Here is an 18,638-nt window from a genome sequence, read left to right as displayed (position 1 = left end):
TTAGACTTTTCAAGGGTGTCGTCTCCCAGTTTTAGGTAGTGAACTGTCTAAAGGAGAGGGTCTCTCGGTTAATCTTCATTGTATTTTCATCCAAGGCCTAGTATGATGCATGCTAAATAATAATATGCTTAGTAATTGTGTTGGTGATAATGGTATTGAGTGATGTTCCACAAAGATTAGTTGTGATCTAGTCTCACAACTAGTTTGGGTTTGTTTATTTTTTTTAATTAATGACTTGGAAAATAAGAGAAAAGTCTTATAAAAGGATGAAGAAAATTAATAGACAAATGCAAGGCAGCTCATTAGAAAGCAACTCATATATAAACTTACCTAGACTCAGCACAGCAGAAAAGGACTTGCAAGGAATTGAAGGGGGCGGCGGGGTTCATAGTTGACCAGAAGGTTGAGATGGCAACTTGTAATTTTTCTAATATCGCACCCATATGATACAGCCACTTATCAACAGGCATCTACCCTGAGAGAATCAGGAAGCCATCCCTCTGCTAAGACTTTAGATTGGTCAGATCCATAGTCGAGTACTGTGTCCAGTGCTGGTCATGAACCTGAAAAAGATTATAGAGCAACAGGGCAATGCCATGAAGTGTTGACAAAGGAGAACCTGACATTGTTTGAGTCTGCTGTTACAAATTGCCTTTTAGTGCTTGAAGGATTTTTAAGGTGGAAGGATCCTCTTGCCCACTGAGGATTGAACAAGAGGTGTTGGGCTTAAATTATAGCCAGAGAGATTTTTGTTGGCCATTAGAAGTACTCGAGCTGGCAGGGTAATAGAATAGCTTAAGAAATTGCCAAGAGAGATGATGGAGTTCTCCCTCTCTAGAGATCTTGAAGAAAAGAACAGACAGTCATCTGCCTAGAGGCAGGGGGCTGGACCAGATGGTCTCGAGATCCTTTCTAGCGCCGTGATTCTGTGATTCTTTGATTTAATCCATTGGGATTCAAAGTCTCCGGACCACCTGGCATGTGACTTCATCTTTGCAAATGGGCTACAAAAAGGCATCGAGCCCCCACAGTTTTCCAGCCTGCCAAATTTTCACCTCCTCTTCACACACTTACAAGTATCATAACAATTCATCCTTTGACAGCGAGCAGGAGCTACAGAGCTAAAATCGGTGAGTCACTATAGACTCGTACTTGCCTGATTTCTCATAGATGAAACTTAACTTCTCTCAAGGCCTTCCTCTTTTGCATGATTCATTTCATTGCGACAGGCTTGTGAGTGTAAGTGGTTAGCCCTGCGTATGTTCATGCCCTACCGGCCAGGTGGCAACGATACCAAGTGAGGATGGGGGGCCTGGGATAAAATTTCCCTCACTTTTAGCCACAAGCATTATTGGACTATCTTCTGCAAGAGAGGCACTAGGTACTTTGGGGTTTCAAAGTGCTATTTAGAAATGCTTCTTGCCCTCGAGGGCTGTATAATTTACCAGACTCTTGATAAGGAATTCAACAGGCAGAAGATCGATGGCTTAGTACAGTGCTCTGCACGACGTAAGCGCTCAATAAATGTGATTGATTGAATGAATGAATGAGTGAAGAAGCGGCCGCCCACTCCAGTATCCACCCTGCTCCCTGTTTGGTGCCGATGTTAAGCCATGCAGTGAGTAGAGAAGGCAGGAGAATAGCCAGCATGCGGTCTAGGAACCCTTCACTTTCTCCTCTCCCCTCCCACCTCCCCATATCGGAGAAGCAGCATGGCCTAGTGTATAGAGCGTGGGCCCGGGAGTCAGGAGGACCTGGGTTCTGATCCTGGTCCCGCCACTTGTCTTTTGTGTGACATTGGACAAGGCACTTAACTTCTATGTACCTCAGTTACCTCACCTGTTTAACAGGGATGAAATACCTATTGGAGAAGCGGCATTGCCTAGTGGATGGAGCACGGGCCTGGGAGTCAGAAGGATCAGGGTTCTAATCCCAGCTCCCCCCACTTGTATGCTTTGTGACCTTGGGCAAATCACTTAACTTTGTACCTCACTTCCCTCATCTGTAAAATGGGGGTAAGACTGTGAGCCCTATGTGGGATAGGGACTGTATCCAATTCAGTGATCTTGTATCTACCCCAGTGCTTAGTTCAGTGCCCGGTACATAGTAACCATGTAACAAATACCACACTTATTATTATATTATTATTATTACTGGGTCTTCATTGTCAATATTTCCTATTGGATGAGATTTGGAAGAAACAAATTGACAATTATTTTGTGAATTATTTTAGTGTCTGCAAGTCCCACAAGACTGTCAGATCCAGAGACCATGTGCCTAGTCCACATTAGACCCTCCATAAATACTATCGATTAGTTGACAGAGGGAGACGCTTCCTGAAGGGCAGGAAGGGAAAAGTTGCTGGAAAGATGGTCACTACACCCTCTTTTAAGAATATTACTCATGGGCTGATGCTTAATTTACTTTTTCACGTTTTGGTGGAAGGAAGCGTTGCCCCTTAGTGAGACTATTCATGAATCTTCATCTCATCCCATATTGCACAGTTTATAAAAACTGCTGGATTGATCGAAGGTTATAGTGATGTCCAGAGTTATCTTGAATGGAGTATTATAAAATCAGCATTGTTGACTACAAAGGTTGAAGGACAAGTGTGGGTGGATGTGTCCGTGTTTCTTAGTCTTAGGTGCCAAGCTGTACTTGATCTTGGTAAATTCCTTTTTGAGAAAGGTGTTCTCTAAAGGCAGTAGGAGTTGCTTAGGATCTGAGATGGAAAGATAATTCACAGAGAAAGAAAAATTCAATTCATTCAGTCGTATTTATTGAGTGCTTACTGTGTGAAGATAATTCACAGAGGAAGAAAAATTCAGTTCATTCAGTCGTATTTATTGAGTGCTTACTGTGTGCAGAGCACTGTCCTAAGGGCTTAGCAGTGTACTAAGCGCTTCCCCTCAATTCATGGAAGATTACAATATAATGTGGTTCATCAAAATCAAGCCCCCCCAGAGAATAATCGTATAAGTAATAGTCCCATCCTCAAGCCAGGGAGTATGTCTTCCAACTTCGGTTAGTACAGTGCTCTGCACACAGTAAGTCCTTAATAAATACCACTGATGACGATGCCCCAGGTGTGGGGAGCAGAGAGAGAAAGAACCAGAGCCACAGGGCAAGGTGGGGCCACAATCTTGGGAGAGATGGCTAAAACCCAGAGAAACTGCGGGAATGGGAGAAAGAGCAGAACCCCGGAGGGTGGAGAAAGGCAAAAGTCTGGGGCCCAAGGGCTCTGCTGAGTCTGCAGAAAGGCTAATAATAGTAGTGGTACTATGGGAGAAGCAGTGTGGCTCAGTGGAAAGAGCATGGACTTGGGAGTCAGAGGTCGTGGGTTCTAATACCGGCTCTGCCACGTGTCTGCTGTGTGAACTTGGGCAAGTCACTTAACTTCTCTGTGCCTCAGTTACCTCAGCTGTAAAAATGGGGATTAAAAAATGTGAGCCCCACATGGGCCAATCTGATTACCCTGTATCTACCCCAGCGCTTAGAACAACGCTCACTGCATAGTAAATGCTTAACAAATACCGTAATTATTATTATTAGTAGTAATGATGCTTTCTGAGTGTCAATTCACCATCCTAAATGTTTTGGGAATCAATCTATAAGTACCACAGAAAACAGAAAACATTCCCTCTGCACAAGGAGCTTTGATAGCATCTAGCAGAGAGACTGCTGCTTCCACAAGACAATGGCAATGTCTTTTGGCATTGGAGGCTACTCACATCCTACTCTCCTGAGTCCCTGCTGTGACTCCATACTGCCAATGGGGCTTTTCCACCGAGGGGCTGCTGGACACCCATCTCTCATTCTTTCATTCATTCAGTCGTATTTATTGAGCACTTACTCTGTGCAGAGCACTTTACTAAGTGCTTGGGAAAGTACAGTACAACAATAAACAGTGACATTCCCTGCCCTCAGCGAACTCACAGTCTAGAGACAGGGAGACAGACATCAATATAAATAAGGAAAATTACAGATATGGACATAAGTGCTTTGGGGCTGGGACGGGGGGAAGAGCAAAGGGAGCAGGTCAGGGAGACGCAGAAGGGAGTGGGAGATGAGGAAAAGTGGGGCTTAGTCTGGGAAGGCCTCTTGGAGGAGATGTGCCTGCAACAAGGCTCTGAAGTGGGAGAGAGTGGTTGTCGGATTAGAGGAGGGAGGGCGTTCCAGGCCAGAGGCGGGAAGTGGACTGGGGGTCGGTGGTGAGACAGGCGATATGGAGGCACAGTGCTTCTCCCAGCCGAGGACTCAGCCTGCCTTCCTGGATCTCCACATCCCAGTCAAGTGGGGAACTGGATGAGGGCCTGCCCACTTGGTAGCTGAGCCCTGCAGAGAGTGAGCAACTCAGGGATTATGCTTGGGCCAAGGCCTCCTTACCCCCATTCACGTTTATTCTTGAGGTTGAGTCAGAGCACTTCTTATCAAGGCGTGCCCTGCCTGTGTCATGGAAGAGTGAATTCCTGGAGCCCCACTATCAAAAGCATTGACTTTATCAGCTTGGCTGTACCTTTGGCATCTTTTATTGTGGATTACTTCTGAATTGGAATACATAAATAAAACCTCTGTTCTACACTATCTTTAAAGACTCTCAAGTCTTAAGTTTTGGGAACCCCAATTAATTCATTCCTTTTAGTAAGGATGCATAGAAACTAGGTATGTTGAGGGCTTTCTTTTGATTTACTTACATGTCAAAATTAAAATTTAGACAACTTCAAGAATGAGTTTGCGAGTCTCTCTCTTCCACTCTTTAAACGTATCAAAAACCAGAAATGCCATAAAATTGCAGTTACAATCCCAAGATTGAAATGATTTTGGGTAGGAATCCATCACATCACCACCATCCTTCCCATCTGTGAAGCCTGCAAACTTGGCATCATCTTCCACTAGGTTGTAAACTCCTTGAGGTGGGGGATTGGGTCTAGTTACATTATTGTATTCTCCCAGTCACTTACTACAGTCTTCAGCACACAGCAAGTGCTCAGTAAATACCACTGATTGATTTGGACTTCTCCCTCTCAATGCCTATATTCAATCTGTGCCAAATCTTGTCAACCTTTCCCCCAGTTTTTCCAGGATCCAATTCTCCATCTAAATGGCCACCATGCCAGCCCGATGCTTGTATCCTGGCTTGACCCCTGCATCCCCTTTACCAATAACAGTATCCACCATCTCCAATATGTACTTCACTCAGCTGCCCAGGTTGCTTTTCTAAAATGTCATTCTGTACATCTGCTCACTTCTCAGAAATATTGAAACAATTACCCATTATTTTTTTGATCAATCAGAAATCCTCCCTGATCATCAGCTCGAAGTCACTCAACTAACAGTCACTCTCTCTCTCTCTCCCTACCCGCCCCCCCCCCCTTCCTTACTCACTCTTCTCCCATTTTAGGTTATATTTATTTATGATATTTGTTAAGCAGTTACTGTGTGCCAAGCACTACACTAAGTGCTGGAGTAAGTCCAAGAAGATCAGGTTGGATGCAGTCCCTGTCCTTCACGGGAATCCCAATCCAATGGGGGAGGGAGAACAGGTATTGAATCCCCATTTTACAGATGTGGTAATTGAGATACAGAGAAATGAAGTGATTTACTCGATTAGACTGTAAGCCCGTCAGTGGGCAGCGATTGTCTCTATCTGTTGCCGAATTGTACATTCCAAGCGCTTAGTACAGTGCTCTGCACATAGTAAGCATTCAGTAAATACTATTGAATTTACTCAAGGTCAAACAGCAGGCAAGTGGCAGAGCTGGGATTAGAATCCAGGTCCTCTAACTCTTGTCGTTTGCTCTTTTCAAGCTGCTTGTTAGAGATTTGTGCCACCTTTGAGGCAGAGGTGAATTATGAGCCACCGTAGAAGACTTCATTTTGCCTTTCTTTACCTCCTTGGGTCAAAAATCTGCACTATAAAAAACAATGTGCTACTCAAATAGTGTGAAGCTCAATGGGCCACTGCCTGAGAGTCGCCACCGTGTACTTGCCCAACCAATCTTTCAGCAGGCAAAACCTGAAACTACTTGCAGGGCCCATTACAGGACTCATCAACTCTTGATCAGGAGACAGCTGGTTCAGGGGACTAGGGATGGGTTTAGCAGAATCACACACAGAGGAGGGTGTTGTCCACACTGTCAGATTGAGTGTCAGATTCTACCCCCTTCTAGACTGTGAGCCCGTTGTTGGCTAGGGTTTGTCTTTATTTGTTGCCGAATTGTACTTTCCAAGGGCTTAGTACAGTTCTCTGCACTCAGTAAGTGCTCAATAAATATGATTGAATGAATTGATAGAGATACTTCCCCACCACACACATACTCTCTCTATCTCGTTCTCATTCTGAGAGGACTTGGGTCCAGGAGTCAAAGGACCCTGATTCCAATCCTGGCTCTACTGCCAGACTGCTGAAAGCCACTCAACTGCTCTTTGCCTCAGTCTCCTTATCAGCGAAACATATACTAAACACCCACTCTTCCACTACCTGTTCTTTGAGCCTCAAGGTGGCAGGAGGACTCCCCCTACAACCCAGCCCACCCTTTTCAGTCCTCTCAAACTAGCATATGCAGAGTGTGTCATTCATGCCCGTCCCACCCCCGACCTCATGCTCCCATCCTCCCCCTCTTGGAAGTCTTTCCCTTTCCACTCATCAACCATAGCTCTCCCTACCTTCAGAGCCCTTCTAAATTCTTAACTTCTCCTCTAGGAGTCTTTCTGTTACTTCCAGTTTATGTCCCTCAAGTGCCACTTCAACATCTATTTACGTAACTTGCATACCCTGTTATTTAAGCACTGCCTCGCGTACAAATTCCCTATTCTTTCTCCCATCCATAACTGATTTTCGTGTCTCTCTCCCCTGCTAGACTGTGTGCTCCTCGAAGGCAGGGATCGTGTCTTCTAATTTTAATGTAGCCTCTCAAGCACTTAGTTAGGTCCTCTGCACATTCAGTAAATACTACACTGAATGTTGTTGGAGGGAGAACAGTGTATTAGGGCCAAGGTATTTGTAGAAACCAGGTTTGATCTTCTTATTTTATGGTATTTGTTAAGCACTTAATCTGTGCCAAGCACTGTACTGAGCACTGGCTACATACAAATACTCAAGTTGGACACAGTCTGTGTCCCACATGGGCTCACAGTCTAAATACCCATTTTACAGATAAGGTAACTGAGGCATAGAGAAGTTACTTGCCCAAGGTCACACAGCAGACGGGTGTCAGGGCCAGGACCAGAACCCAGCTCTTCAGACCCCCAGGCACACACTCTATCCACTAGCCCACACTGCTTCTCTGAAACTGAGGAGATCGTATCCACTGATGTGACTGAAAAGGTCTACCCATGCCGCCATTCCGTGTCAAAATTGTCCCTCATTGTGCTGATGAGTTTGTTGTTTACAGCATCAGTTTCTCTTTCCAAACTCGTCAGTCTCCCGAACCCACTGAAGGCTCTGCTCAAGGAGAGCAATTCCTCTCCTGATTGCTGCAGACCAAGTTGTTTTGTCTGCCACGGTGTCTCTCAGTAGTCTGCTTTCAGTCTATATGTTGTTTGAGGCAGACTGCAGCCTTATTGAATAGTTAACAGCAAGGTTCTTCCAAAAAGAAATAAACAAGCCAACTTCCTCATGCTTCCTCTGTACTTGCAAGTTGCCCTATGATTTTCTTTAGACTAGCACTTAAGGTACTATTTTGAATTGGAGTAGAAGCCTACCATCTTATTGCCATGCCCCTTTTGAGGTGGGTGGCATGAAGCCAATAAAAGGATTGCTTGCTAAGTCAGTGCTTAGGCTGAAGCAATCAGATGGCTTTAAAAGGTCTGTGATGGTACTGTATATGGTTTAATCAGGGTGTGAGAAACAGGAAATGGTTAGAAAAGACTGTGTTTCATCGAGAATATGGAAAAAAATCACAGATGCCTTTTTATGATTAAAATGTTATGACTCACACTATATTGCAGGGCCAGTTTGATTTTTTTTTTCCCTTCCCCAGTCCCCTTCTACTCCATCCCAGCCTGCACTTTTCGTTCCAGCAAGGTTTTTGCTCCTTGCATCCATCCAGCCTGTCCTTCCTCTCCCACCTTCTTTGTTCAGAGTAGCCCTTAGGTATGGAACAACAACCTCCTTGCTTCTCTGCTCCTCCCACCCTTTAATGCTCAAATTCGCTTCCAGGAAACCTATACCATCTCCTTGCTAGCACAAAATTGACCTCCTCAATTTTGTAATTACCGTGGAGTTCATGTACCTATTTTAGTTGTTTCAATCTTCGCCTGTTTGTCTCATCCAATAAAAAGCAAGCTTCTACCGCAATTTTATGCGGCCATGGGCCCTCAGTAACTACTGCAGGAGGATGAAGTGTTTAAGACCCTTGTATGTACGAATTTTGGTCTATGGGTAAGATTTTTTCATCCAGAACTTTGATGTGCAGCTAAACCATTAACCAACATAGCCAGCTGGGCCTGGCCAGGTCTTTGTGGTCAGACTAACCAACCTAACAATAGGTGGTATTTATTGGGCACTTACTGTGTGCAGTGCACTGTGCTAAATGCATGGGAGAGTACAATACAGAAGAATTGGTAGACCCATTCCCTGCCCACCAGTAGCTACAGTTTAGATGCGGGGGGCGGGGGGGGGTGACAGCATTTAAAATAAATTACTAATATGTACATAAGTGCTCTGGGGCTGAGGATGAGGTGATTATCAAGTGCTTAAAGGTTGCAGATCTAAGTGCATAGCTGATGCAGAATGGAGAGGGAATGGGGAAGGCCTCTTGGAAGAGATGTGATTTTATTAATAAGGCTTTGAAGGTGGGGATAGTGGTCTATTGGATTTGGAGGGGGACGGAGTTCCAGGACAAGAGGGAGGATTCTGGCAAGTGGTTGATGGTAAGGTAGTTGAGATTAAAGCACAGTGAGTAGGTTGACATTAGAGGAGGGAAATGTACAGTCTGGCTCGTAGTGGGAAGTCCCAGAGGCGGGAGAGCTGATTGAGTGCTTTAAAGCCAATGGTAAGGAGTTTCTGTTTTATCCAGAGGTGGATGGGCAACCACTGGAAGTTCTTAAGTGGGAAGATGTGCATTGAATTTTTTTTTAATTTTTTTTAAAAAAATGATCCAGGCAGTAGAGTGAAGTATGGACTGAAATGAGGAAAGATAGGAGGCAGGAGTGTCAGTGAGGGGGCTGATGGAATCTGTAGTCGAGGAGTGGTATGATAAAATGTTCGATCAGCATAGTAGCAGTTTGGATGGAGGAAAGGGTGGATTTTAATGATGCTGTGACGGTAGAACCGACAGGATTTGGTGACAGATTGAAGAAAATAAAACCCCAAAATTCCACTACTTGAGTAATAGTAATAATAATCATAATAATGGTATATATTAAGCCCTTACTCTGTGCCAATCACTGACACTGGAGTAGATTTGAGCTAATCAGATCAGGCAAAGTCCCTGCCCCATATGGAGCTTACAGACAAAAGGGGAGGGAGAACAGGCATTTCATCCCTGTTTTACAGAGGAAGGAACTGAGGTGCAGAAAAGTGACATGCCCATGGTCCCCCAACAGGCAGATGGAAGAGTTGGGATTAGAACCCAGGTCCTCCAACTCCCGGGCCCCGGCTCTTTCCACTAGGCCATGCTGCTTCTCAACATCCGGGTGGGGTATGGAGTGGGGTAGGGTGGAAAAGGTTCAAAGGAGATGTGTGTGGCCGGGAGCGGTAAGAGGAGCAATAGAGAGATAAAGCTATGCTACAGTTATGTCAAGAAGTTGTCAGAAATAGCAGAGGGCACTGTGCTGCCCAGGCTTTACTACCTGCCCTGTATGTTTAGTAAAATAAGTTGCCTGCATAGCACTACTTCTGCATTGCTGGCACCCCCCCCCCCCCATTTGGCCCTAGTAATGTCCACATTCAATTAGTGTTCATAAACTCCCAACCTCTCTGTTGCAGAGCCTTTAGGTTATGGATAAATGTATATGTGGTTTTATAAAATCTAGTTAATACCAATGTCCCCACCGTACATAGTTTTTAAATGTGATTTTTAGTTCTATCTATACCTAGAAAAAACAGTTGATATAATTAATTTCCAATTTGGCAAAATGTTTAGTTTTTTTTCTTCTGAAATTGGACCCATAGAAAAATTCTTCAGCTTTTTAGAAATACTATTCAGAGGGCTTTTTACCCTAAAATTTGTCCTGTAGGAGTCAGTGCACTCTCACTTTATCTGTGATCCGGTTTAGCCTTTTGTATGACAATGGTTCACTGTACCCCACAGAACTTGGTCATAGGACACAAATAAAAAGAATGTTAAATGGCAAAAAAACCCCAAAAACCCGCAGTTGAGTTTTCTGCCTTTCTTGATCTTGTTTTACCGTCGGAAACAATCAAATTATATTAATTTTAGCAAAGATTGATTGTAACAAAGTATTTCAATAATGAAATGCCTTGGCTTCTTAATTGAAAGGTTAATCATCCTCACTAGAGAAGCAGCATATCCTAGTGGCTAGAGCATGGGCCTTGGAGTCAGAAGGACCTAGGTTCTCATCCCAGCTCTGCCACTTGTCTGCTGTGTGACCTTGGGCAAGTCACTTAAATTTTTTGTGCCTCAGTTACCTTATCTGTAAAATGGGGGTTAAGACTGTTAGCCCCATGTGAGACATGGACTGTGTCCAATCTGATTAGCTTGGATCTATCCCAGCGCTTAACTCAGTGCCTGGCACATAGTGCTTAACAAATACCATTTAAATATATATATATATATTCCTATCAGTCAGTGGTATTGAGAGCTTACCGAGTGCAGAGTACTAAACTAAGGGCTTGGGAGAGTACAATATAGCAGAGTTGGTAGACATGTTACTCCCCCACACTGAGCTTTTTAGAAAAAGAAAACCAAACCTGTATTAGATGAAATCATTGGTGAAATCTTCACAAAAAAGTATTTCTACAATAAAACCCTCCTGGCTGTCATTTCCAACATTTGCAATAAATTCAGTTCTTAGATCCTGTCTATGTACATGATTTCCTAATTCTTACTATGTGTTTAGAAATTAATCCTTTAAAGTTTTAATAAAAGCTGGTGGAAACTCCTTTTGCTTTAAATAGAAGGGTTTGTTGCTGAAGTTACAGTGGCCGGCCAGCCCCTGACTGTAAACTCCTGTTCTAACGAGCATAAGAGACCACCCTATCTTTACATAATTATCGTTCTTGGACACCGAAATGCTGCAATCTGTGCACGCCGGGAATGTAGAGTACATAATCTCCTGCTTCAGTTCCTGCCTCTGATCTTCAGCTCGTGGGGAAGTCCAGTCCCTATGCTCAGGAAAGAGCGAGAGCTCTGCTGGCCCACCTGGGGCTTGACTAAGGAAATCGGGGAGAAAGGAACTTGAAGGTTTGGATCGTCTTCCCCGGCCCTTCGATGTCCTGCAGTGGACCTATGAGCTGCTGACAAGGAATTGGTGTCTGTGGTTGAGCGGGTGGAGGGGAACTCCACGCTTCACTCCGGGCTGGGCTGCATCACCTGACCGTGGTCCCAGACGGCAGCAATTTCCACTTCCACTTTCTACCGGAATGGGAAGAGGCCAGGGGAGGGTCGCCGGGAATCCTGCTGGCTCTATTTCCCCTCCCATCTCTTCCAAATCCCCCACAATCTTGGTTGCCAGGGTTTTAAACTTGGTATGGGAAATCGAGTGGGGTTTAGCCCTTGTTTTGATTTTTTAGATTAAGCTCGTCTTAAACCAAATTAACATTGTGGAGAAAGAACTTTAATCTTTCAAGTTTACTCTTTGTTAAAATGGGACTTGCTGATTCCCTCTAAGTTTTTTATATGTATATATTTTGGAAGATTGAAAAGTGCACATTTTTTGGCTGCTTTGGTGATAAATGAGAAGCGACTTCATTGCTAGACAATCCCACGCCACAAAAAAACTGGTCAGGACCTGCAGTGAGGGCAGTGAACAATGTTGGCCGGTCATGGATGTGTGTGGATTTCAAAGTAGTTTCCTCACAGGGCCACATGCCAAATATCATGCATTCTTTCCAGTCTAGAAAGATAAATGCATTTGGTATCTGAGCAAGTGCCCCCTTATTTCCTAAACTTCACAGGCTTTTCTTCTGCAGGGAAAAAAATGCAGTTTGCTCTCACTTAAACAACGGGTTTGTCCTTCATTGGCTTATGGCAAAATGGTGGAACTATACTCTGTTGATTGTCTTGATCGGGTCACGTCACCACTACTGTTTGACCAGGGGTGGGGCAGACGGGGCAGCACTTTATGGTTCTTGGTCTCTCCCATCTTCCCAGTGACCCCCAGTTCTTTAATTACTGGCCCTCACTGGGAGGTATGGGTCGCACCCGGGCATCTAAACTATACCGGACCATAGCGATAGATCTTCATCTCACTGAAAAGGAAGGACTGCCACTTCTGTTTTGGGGCACCTCTGCTTTCTGCACCTGGTATGGTTCTTTATACATACCGGACCCTTAATAAATACTGTTTCCAACCCAAGTGAGTGCCTGGAATAGCCATTATTAGTCAACTGATGCAGTGCACTGTGTGGTTACAGTGGCAGATCATCTCCTGCTCCTTCGTGGTTTCAAGTCCCTGACTTTCTTAGAAGAATCCCCTCAGATCTGGGTCCATCAGGCCTGTTCTCCCACCCTGTCCCCTTTCTCTAAATGCTTGCTGTGGAGAAACAGACTGGGGAAAGTACAGGACTTGTGATTTTTAGGCCACAATTTAAGATCAGATACTTAGAGGAGTCGGTATCCCTAAAAAACTTGTAGAGTTTACAGGATTATAATGCATACATTAGATGTTATAATTATTTTTATCATTATTATTATTATGGTATTTAAGTGCTTACTATGTGTATGTTTACATCTGTATGGGGGGAAAAGGCCATCAAGGAGCTGAAAACACAGCTGAGTCTGAACTCTATTGCCTTCTCTGGAGTCCTAAAAGTGATTTCATTCTACCCGTATCTCTTGATTCAGGTCTGGACAGGTCAGTCTTTGACTACTGGGGTGTTTAGTGCTTTCAGAGTGAATCAAGTCCATGCCCTTTTCCCAAGGGATGAGTTGGTCTCCCTCCCAAATGAACCGGGATCTCCAAACCCACACACGATGTGTCCACAGCTCATTTTTTTTTCTTATGGTATTTGTTAAGCATTTCCTGTGTGCCAAGCATTGCTCAAAGCACCGGGGTTAGACAGAAGCTAATCAGGCTGGACTCAGTCCATGTACCGTGACACGCAAATTCATGAAGCGTTCCATATTTTTAAATTGATGATGATGCCTGTTTACTTGTTCTGATGTCTGTCTCCCCCTTTCTAGACTGTGAGCCCGTGTGGGCAGGGAGTGTCTCTATTTGTTGCTGAATTGTACTTTCCAAGCACTTAGTACAGTGCTCTGCACACAGTAAGCTCTCAATAAATATAACTGAATGAATGAATGAACGTGGGCCTCACAGTCTTGAGATGGCTGAGGCCCAGAGAAGAAGTGACATGCTCAAGGTCTCGCAGCAGACAGGCGACAGAACTGGGATTAGAACCCAGGTCCTTCTGATTCCCAGGCCTATGCTCTATCCCCTAGGCCATGCTGCTTCTGAGTTCTGACCTGAACCCCTGAGTCGGACAATAATAATAATAATAACAGTAATAATAAACAACTGTGCAAGGCCCATCTCTTTTTCACTTTCCCGCTCTCTCATTCCTCCCATCTGGGGTAGAGCAGAACCAGATTAGCTTCAGACATTTTCTTCTGATGGTCTGCTTGAAGGTGTTCAAAAGAGATCTATCAAATATAAACTCAGCTCTTTTGAATTAGTCATTACAGATTTTGAAAATCCTTAAACTCATCCAGCAATAGATTTAATATCTGCATCTTGTTTCTGTTTTTTTATTTTGCTTTTTTAATAATAATAATAATAATGTTGGTATTTGTTAAGCGCTTACTATGTGCCGAGCACTGTTCTAAGCGCTGGGGTAGATACAGGGTAATCAGGTTGTCCCACGTGAGGCTCACAGTTAATCCCCATTTTACAGATGAGGTAACTGAGGCCCAGTGAAGTGATTCGCCCACAGTCACACAGCTGACAAGTGGCCAATCCGGAATTCGAACTCATGACCTCTGACTCCCAAGCCCGTGCTCTTTCCGCTGAGCCATGCTGCTTTTAAAGAAAGGTTCATGTCAAACTGACACATTGAAAGATCCATACATGCCTGCAGCTGAGAACTATGTCGGAGTGGATCTTCTAAAGTTAGCTACTTGATCTGAACATTGATCCTTTCAAGATTGTTGATTGTAGTCTTCCCTTTAGCTTAAGCACACAAGCATGTGCCATTTATTTGGTCAGCTGCCGATGGTTGTCATCATGGTTTATTAGTTTTAGTATGTGGTGGTCAGACTGCTTAGAGCAGATCACTTGAGACCCATAGACTTCAGCAATTGAAAAATCTTCAGAGTGCTTTTGTGTTTCAAATTCAGCCAAATTGTACTATATCACATCTCCAATTGGACTCCTCGTTTCTCTAGTAATTAAAACACATTTGATTTGTAGCATTTTACCCAAAATGGAGAAATTGAGTCAAATTTATCATCTATCATAGAATAGGGCTCTAATTTTCTACAGGACTGGTCAAGCAAATTGTTTTCTCAGTATCAAGCATTAAACTAGGCTCTTTGAGAGCAGGGACTGTGCTTTCATTTTATTGTCCTCTCATATTCCTTCATTCAGTCGTATTAAGTGCTTACTGTGTGCACAACACTGTACTAAGCGCTTGGGAGACTATAACAGCATATGCCTAATACACTTCCGGAAATCTAGTAGATGATCAATAAATGCACTGAATTGAACAAATAGCATCTGTTCTTTTTTGTGAAGAAAGGGAATATTTATTAATGCCATTAGATTTGTACAAAGGAGTTCAAAGATGGTTTCCTCATGGCCTTGGATTTAGCAGGTGAATGATGACTCAGCCACAGTTCATTCTCTCCTGCCCTTGTACCAGTTGGGCCTCTACATTCCTTTGGCTGTCTTTGATATCTATTCATAGAAGACAGGGGCCCACACAAGGGGTGAAGGAAGTATGGACTCTTGATCTTGAAGACACCTGTAGTATCTCTGTATCTGAATCTTGACTTTGCAGATTTCTATTGCTCAGCATTGTCCAGGTGGAGTTACTAGACGCCCCCCACCCCTTTTACTACAGCTTGAACCTACCTTGAGGGCAGGGAAGGAAGCTAAAGAAAGTTTAAGGTGACCTCGGTGTATTTTGTTTAGACCCCTGCATTCGTGGTTGATTCGTATGGTTACATTACAGTTTAGTGTTTGAGAATTTGCCTTAAGTGGTCTTTATCTTCTTTTGTTTGGAGAAGTTGTCACTCATCCTCCCTCCCCCTCCAGAATTCCCTCCTTCCCTCCCTCCTTGTTCCTGATGTGTCTCTCTGCAGTCCTCCCTGACCTTCTGTATTCCTCGATTGCGAGCCTTTCAAGAGAGAGGGTGCGTGTCTAATTCCCACAGGTATATTCTTTCCCAGTGCTTAGTGCAGAGCTCTGCACCAAGTAAGCACTTAATAGATGCTATTACTCTTACTCTACCATATGTTTTTTGTGCTGAATGAATGATGGCCTTCCATAATGCTAAGCAGTGTGGAATGTTCTCAAAAATACAGCAGGATTTGGAAATGATGTTTTGTAAATGAAGTCCAACTGGGTTAACGATATCTTCAGTGACTCACCTTGCTGGGCAAGTTTATTTGCAAATTTTCAGCTTGTTGGAAGGCTTACCCTCAGAGAAAATGGCTAGGTTTTCTACAGTTAACTGGGCATGAGGAGAGAGAAGACTAGTGAGCTAGGGAGCTGAGCAGGAAGGAAATGTGGATAAATAGGATGGGCTTATTCATTTTTCCATTGCTGACTGTCTCTGCATTGAAATTCCTTTGTGGCTCTGTCACTCTTGAGAGCTAATTCAGAGTGGTAGAGACAGGTCTGGCCAAATGAGCAGAGTCCTTGAGAAATTGAAATAATGTTGTAAAAGTGCTTCCTGGTTTCCCATCAGAGTAGTTACAATATCAGTATTTCGTTTAATCATGCAAGTCAGTGTGGGCCAAGAAGCCTGGGTCCTGAAAAAAATTAGACCATCCTCAAAACAAATGGGGCTGTGGGTCTATAATCAGTCAATCGTTGGTATTTATTGAGTGCTTACTGTGTGCGGAGCACTCTGCTAAGAACTTGGGAGAGTACATTATAACGGTGGGTTTTTTTTTATTGTTTTTTTTTGTGGTTTTTTTTTAGTATTTGTTAAACAGTTACTATGCATCAGGCACCATAATAAGCACTTGGGTAGGTACAGGGTGATCAGGTTGGACACAGTCCATGTCCCACATGGGGCTCACAGCTTTAATCCCCATTTTACAGATGAAGTAACTAAGGCACAGAGAGGTTGTGACTTCCCCAGGGTCACACAGCAGACATGTAGCAGAACCGGGATTAGAACCCAGGTGCCGTGACTCCCAGGCTGGGGCTCTTTCCACGAGGCCACGTTGCCTCTCTGTGTTGGTAGACACGTCCCCTGACCACAATGGGCTTACAGTCTAGGCAGAATCTATACAAATTTTACTACAATAAAATTTTCTTTATTACATATGTGTTCATTAAAAGTAGTTCCTATTCAAATAGCCAGGCTGAATCAACCATAAATGGGGTGGCAGAACCAATGAAACAACAAACTGAAGTTTGCAGTAAAAGGGATGTGATTGGTTAGTCCAAATTAACTGCTTTTAGACTGCATCAAGTGAACCAGGAAGTGCTACCAGGGAGCCTGGTGAGGTAGCTTGGAGAGACCTGGGTCCTTCCAGATTTCCCTTGGAGGTCCAAGTCTCCATTAGGCTGCAAAGGTGCCCCAGGGGTCAAACCTGAAGGAGAGGGGAAGCCAGAGGCCCTCAAGAATGCGGTTTGCCTGCTGTCCATCACAGACTGACCCTCCTTGCTTGTGTGAAGGGAGAGAGCCAAAGAGAAAACAAAGTAAGCTTTTGATTGCTCTCCCACCTCCCCTTCCCTAGGGACAGCTAACCAATTGGCCATTCAGAAGTCCTTTATCTGAGGAATCAAGCTTAAGTGCTCCACTCTCCTGCAGACAAAATGAGCCGCCCATGTGAGCCCCATTAATTCCACAGCTACTTCCTTTGGGTGGTCTAAATTTCAAATTAACTCAGTTTTAGTGAAATTATAGTACCATCTACAGGTACTCTTTCAGCCTACTGCTGCTGAGTGCCATCAGGTGTCTTACTGAGAATAATAATGTTGGTATTTATTAAGCGCTTACTATGTGCAGAGCACTGTTCTAAGAGCTGGGGTAGATACAGGGTAATCAGGTTGTCCCACATGAGGCTCACAGTTAATCCCCATTTTACAGATAAGGTAACTGGGGCACAGAGAAGTTAAGTGACTTGCCCATAGTTCCACTGAGCCACGCTGAGAAGTAGGGAAAAGTATAGTAGAAAGTATTCTGAACAGTAAAATGGGGCAGACGCTCTCTCTCTTTCTCTTTCTCTCACCCCCCAGCTTCACCTCTCCCCGCCCCACCCCCTGAGTTCAAACAATCTGCTCTGTCTACAGTGTGTTCATTTTTGAAGTAGTGATCTTTCCAAAAAGACCTAAAAGGAGAGTGTGCTCTCTAACCTTTTCAGCTGGCCCATGGTGTCACGGGTGACTACAGGCAGTAGTTGTCTATATGCTTGGGTGTGTGTCACCTGTGCTGATAGGGGAAGCAACACAGTACAACAATATATCCAATTGTATTTACTGAGTACTTGCTGTATGTAGAGCACTATACTAAGACCTTGTTTCCAAGTGTAACACTTGGAAAGGAGCAAAGTGCAAAAGAGCAAAATAGTGATCTAAATGAATGGCATTATAAAATATGAAGAACAGCAAGCAGCCCCTTGACCTTTTTTAAAGAAATGAAAAGGTGTGATCCTTAAAAAAAAATGTTCCTCTCCTGTCTGCTCACACTTTCAGTTCTTCTTTTCCACAGCTTCTTCGCATTTAAACATTTTGTTTTATATAACCCTTGTGTTTCTTGCTTTCTTTCAGGTGTTGGGAAATCATGCCTATTGCTACAGTTTACAGACAAGAGGTTTCAACCAGTACATGACCTTACTATTGGTAAGTTTTTCATGGCCTATTTATAAGGAGACTCAAAAGGAGAGGAAAAGGTTTTTGGGTTTTTTTAGTGAAGCTTGTGGGGGGAAGATGGCATGATTCATGGTATCAGTTATAATTCCTCAATTGCTGAAATTGCGTAGGTGGTTGAAAGAGGAGATTGTTATTCTGTTTCACTGTTGTTTAATGTAACTGAGTACTGACAAGTAAGAATTCTAAAGGAAAAATGGGTAAAAAATATTTGTTTCTGGCAAATGTAAAGATATTTAATATATTTTTATAAGATTCTTTTCATTTGTCTTAAGGTGATTCTGAAAGTGCATTTTTCTTATCTTGAAAAAAGACTACTTTTTAGATTTGTTCTAGAGTATATTCCACTGGGAAAAAAGGTGGGGGGTGGGGGACTAGCAAGATGCCTAGTTGTAAACCTGGGAAACTGCTAACTCAAGGTATTTGCAGCATAGCTTTATTCAGTCTGTTTCAGTGCTGGTTTCCCA

At 43.6% G+C, this 18,638-nt stretch overlaps 1 protein-coding gene across 1 annotated transcript in view; it reads left to right on the top strand.

The window, feature by feature from the left end:
- RAB2A (RAB2A, member RAS oncogene family) overlaps positions 1-18,638 on the top strand; it is a 72,772-nt gene that overhangs the window by 10,866 nt on the left and 43,268 nt on the right. The window contains exon 2 of the mRNA XM_001513411.6: positions 18,073-18,144. Within this exon, the coding sequence (XP_001513461.2) occupies positions 18,073-18,144 (72 nt within the window). The remainder of the gene's footprint in view (positions 1-18,072; positions 18,145-18,638) is intronic.

This window comes from Ornithorhynchus anatinus, chromosome 7 (assembly GCF_004115215.2).
Source record: "Ornithorhynchus anatinus isolate Pmale09 chromosome 7, mOrnAna1.pri.v4, whole genome shotgun sequence".
NCBI lineage: Eukaryota > Metazoa > Chordata > Mammalia > Monotremata > Ornithorhynchidae > Ornithorhynchus > Ornithorhynchus anatinus.
This window is presented reverse-complemented; position numbering and strand designations above follow the sequence as displayed.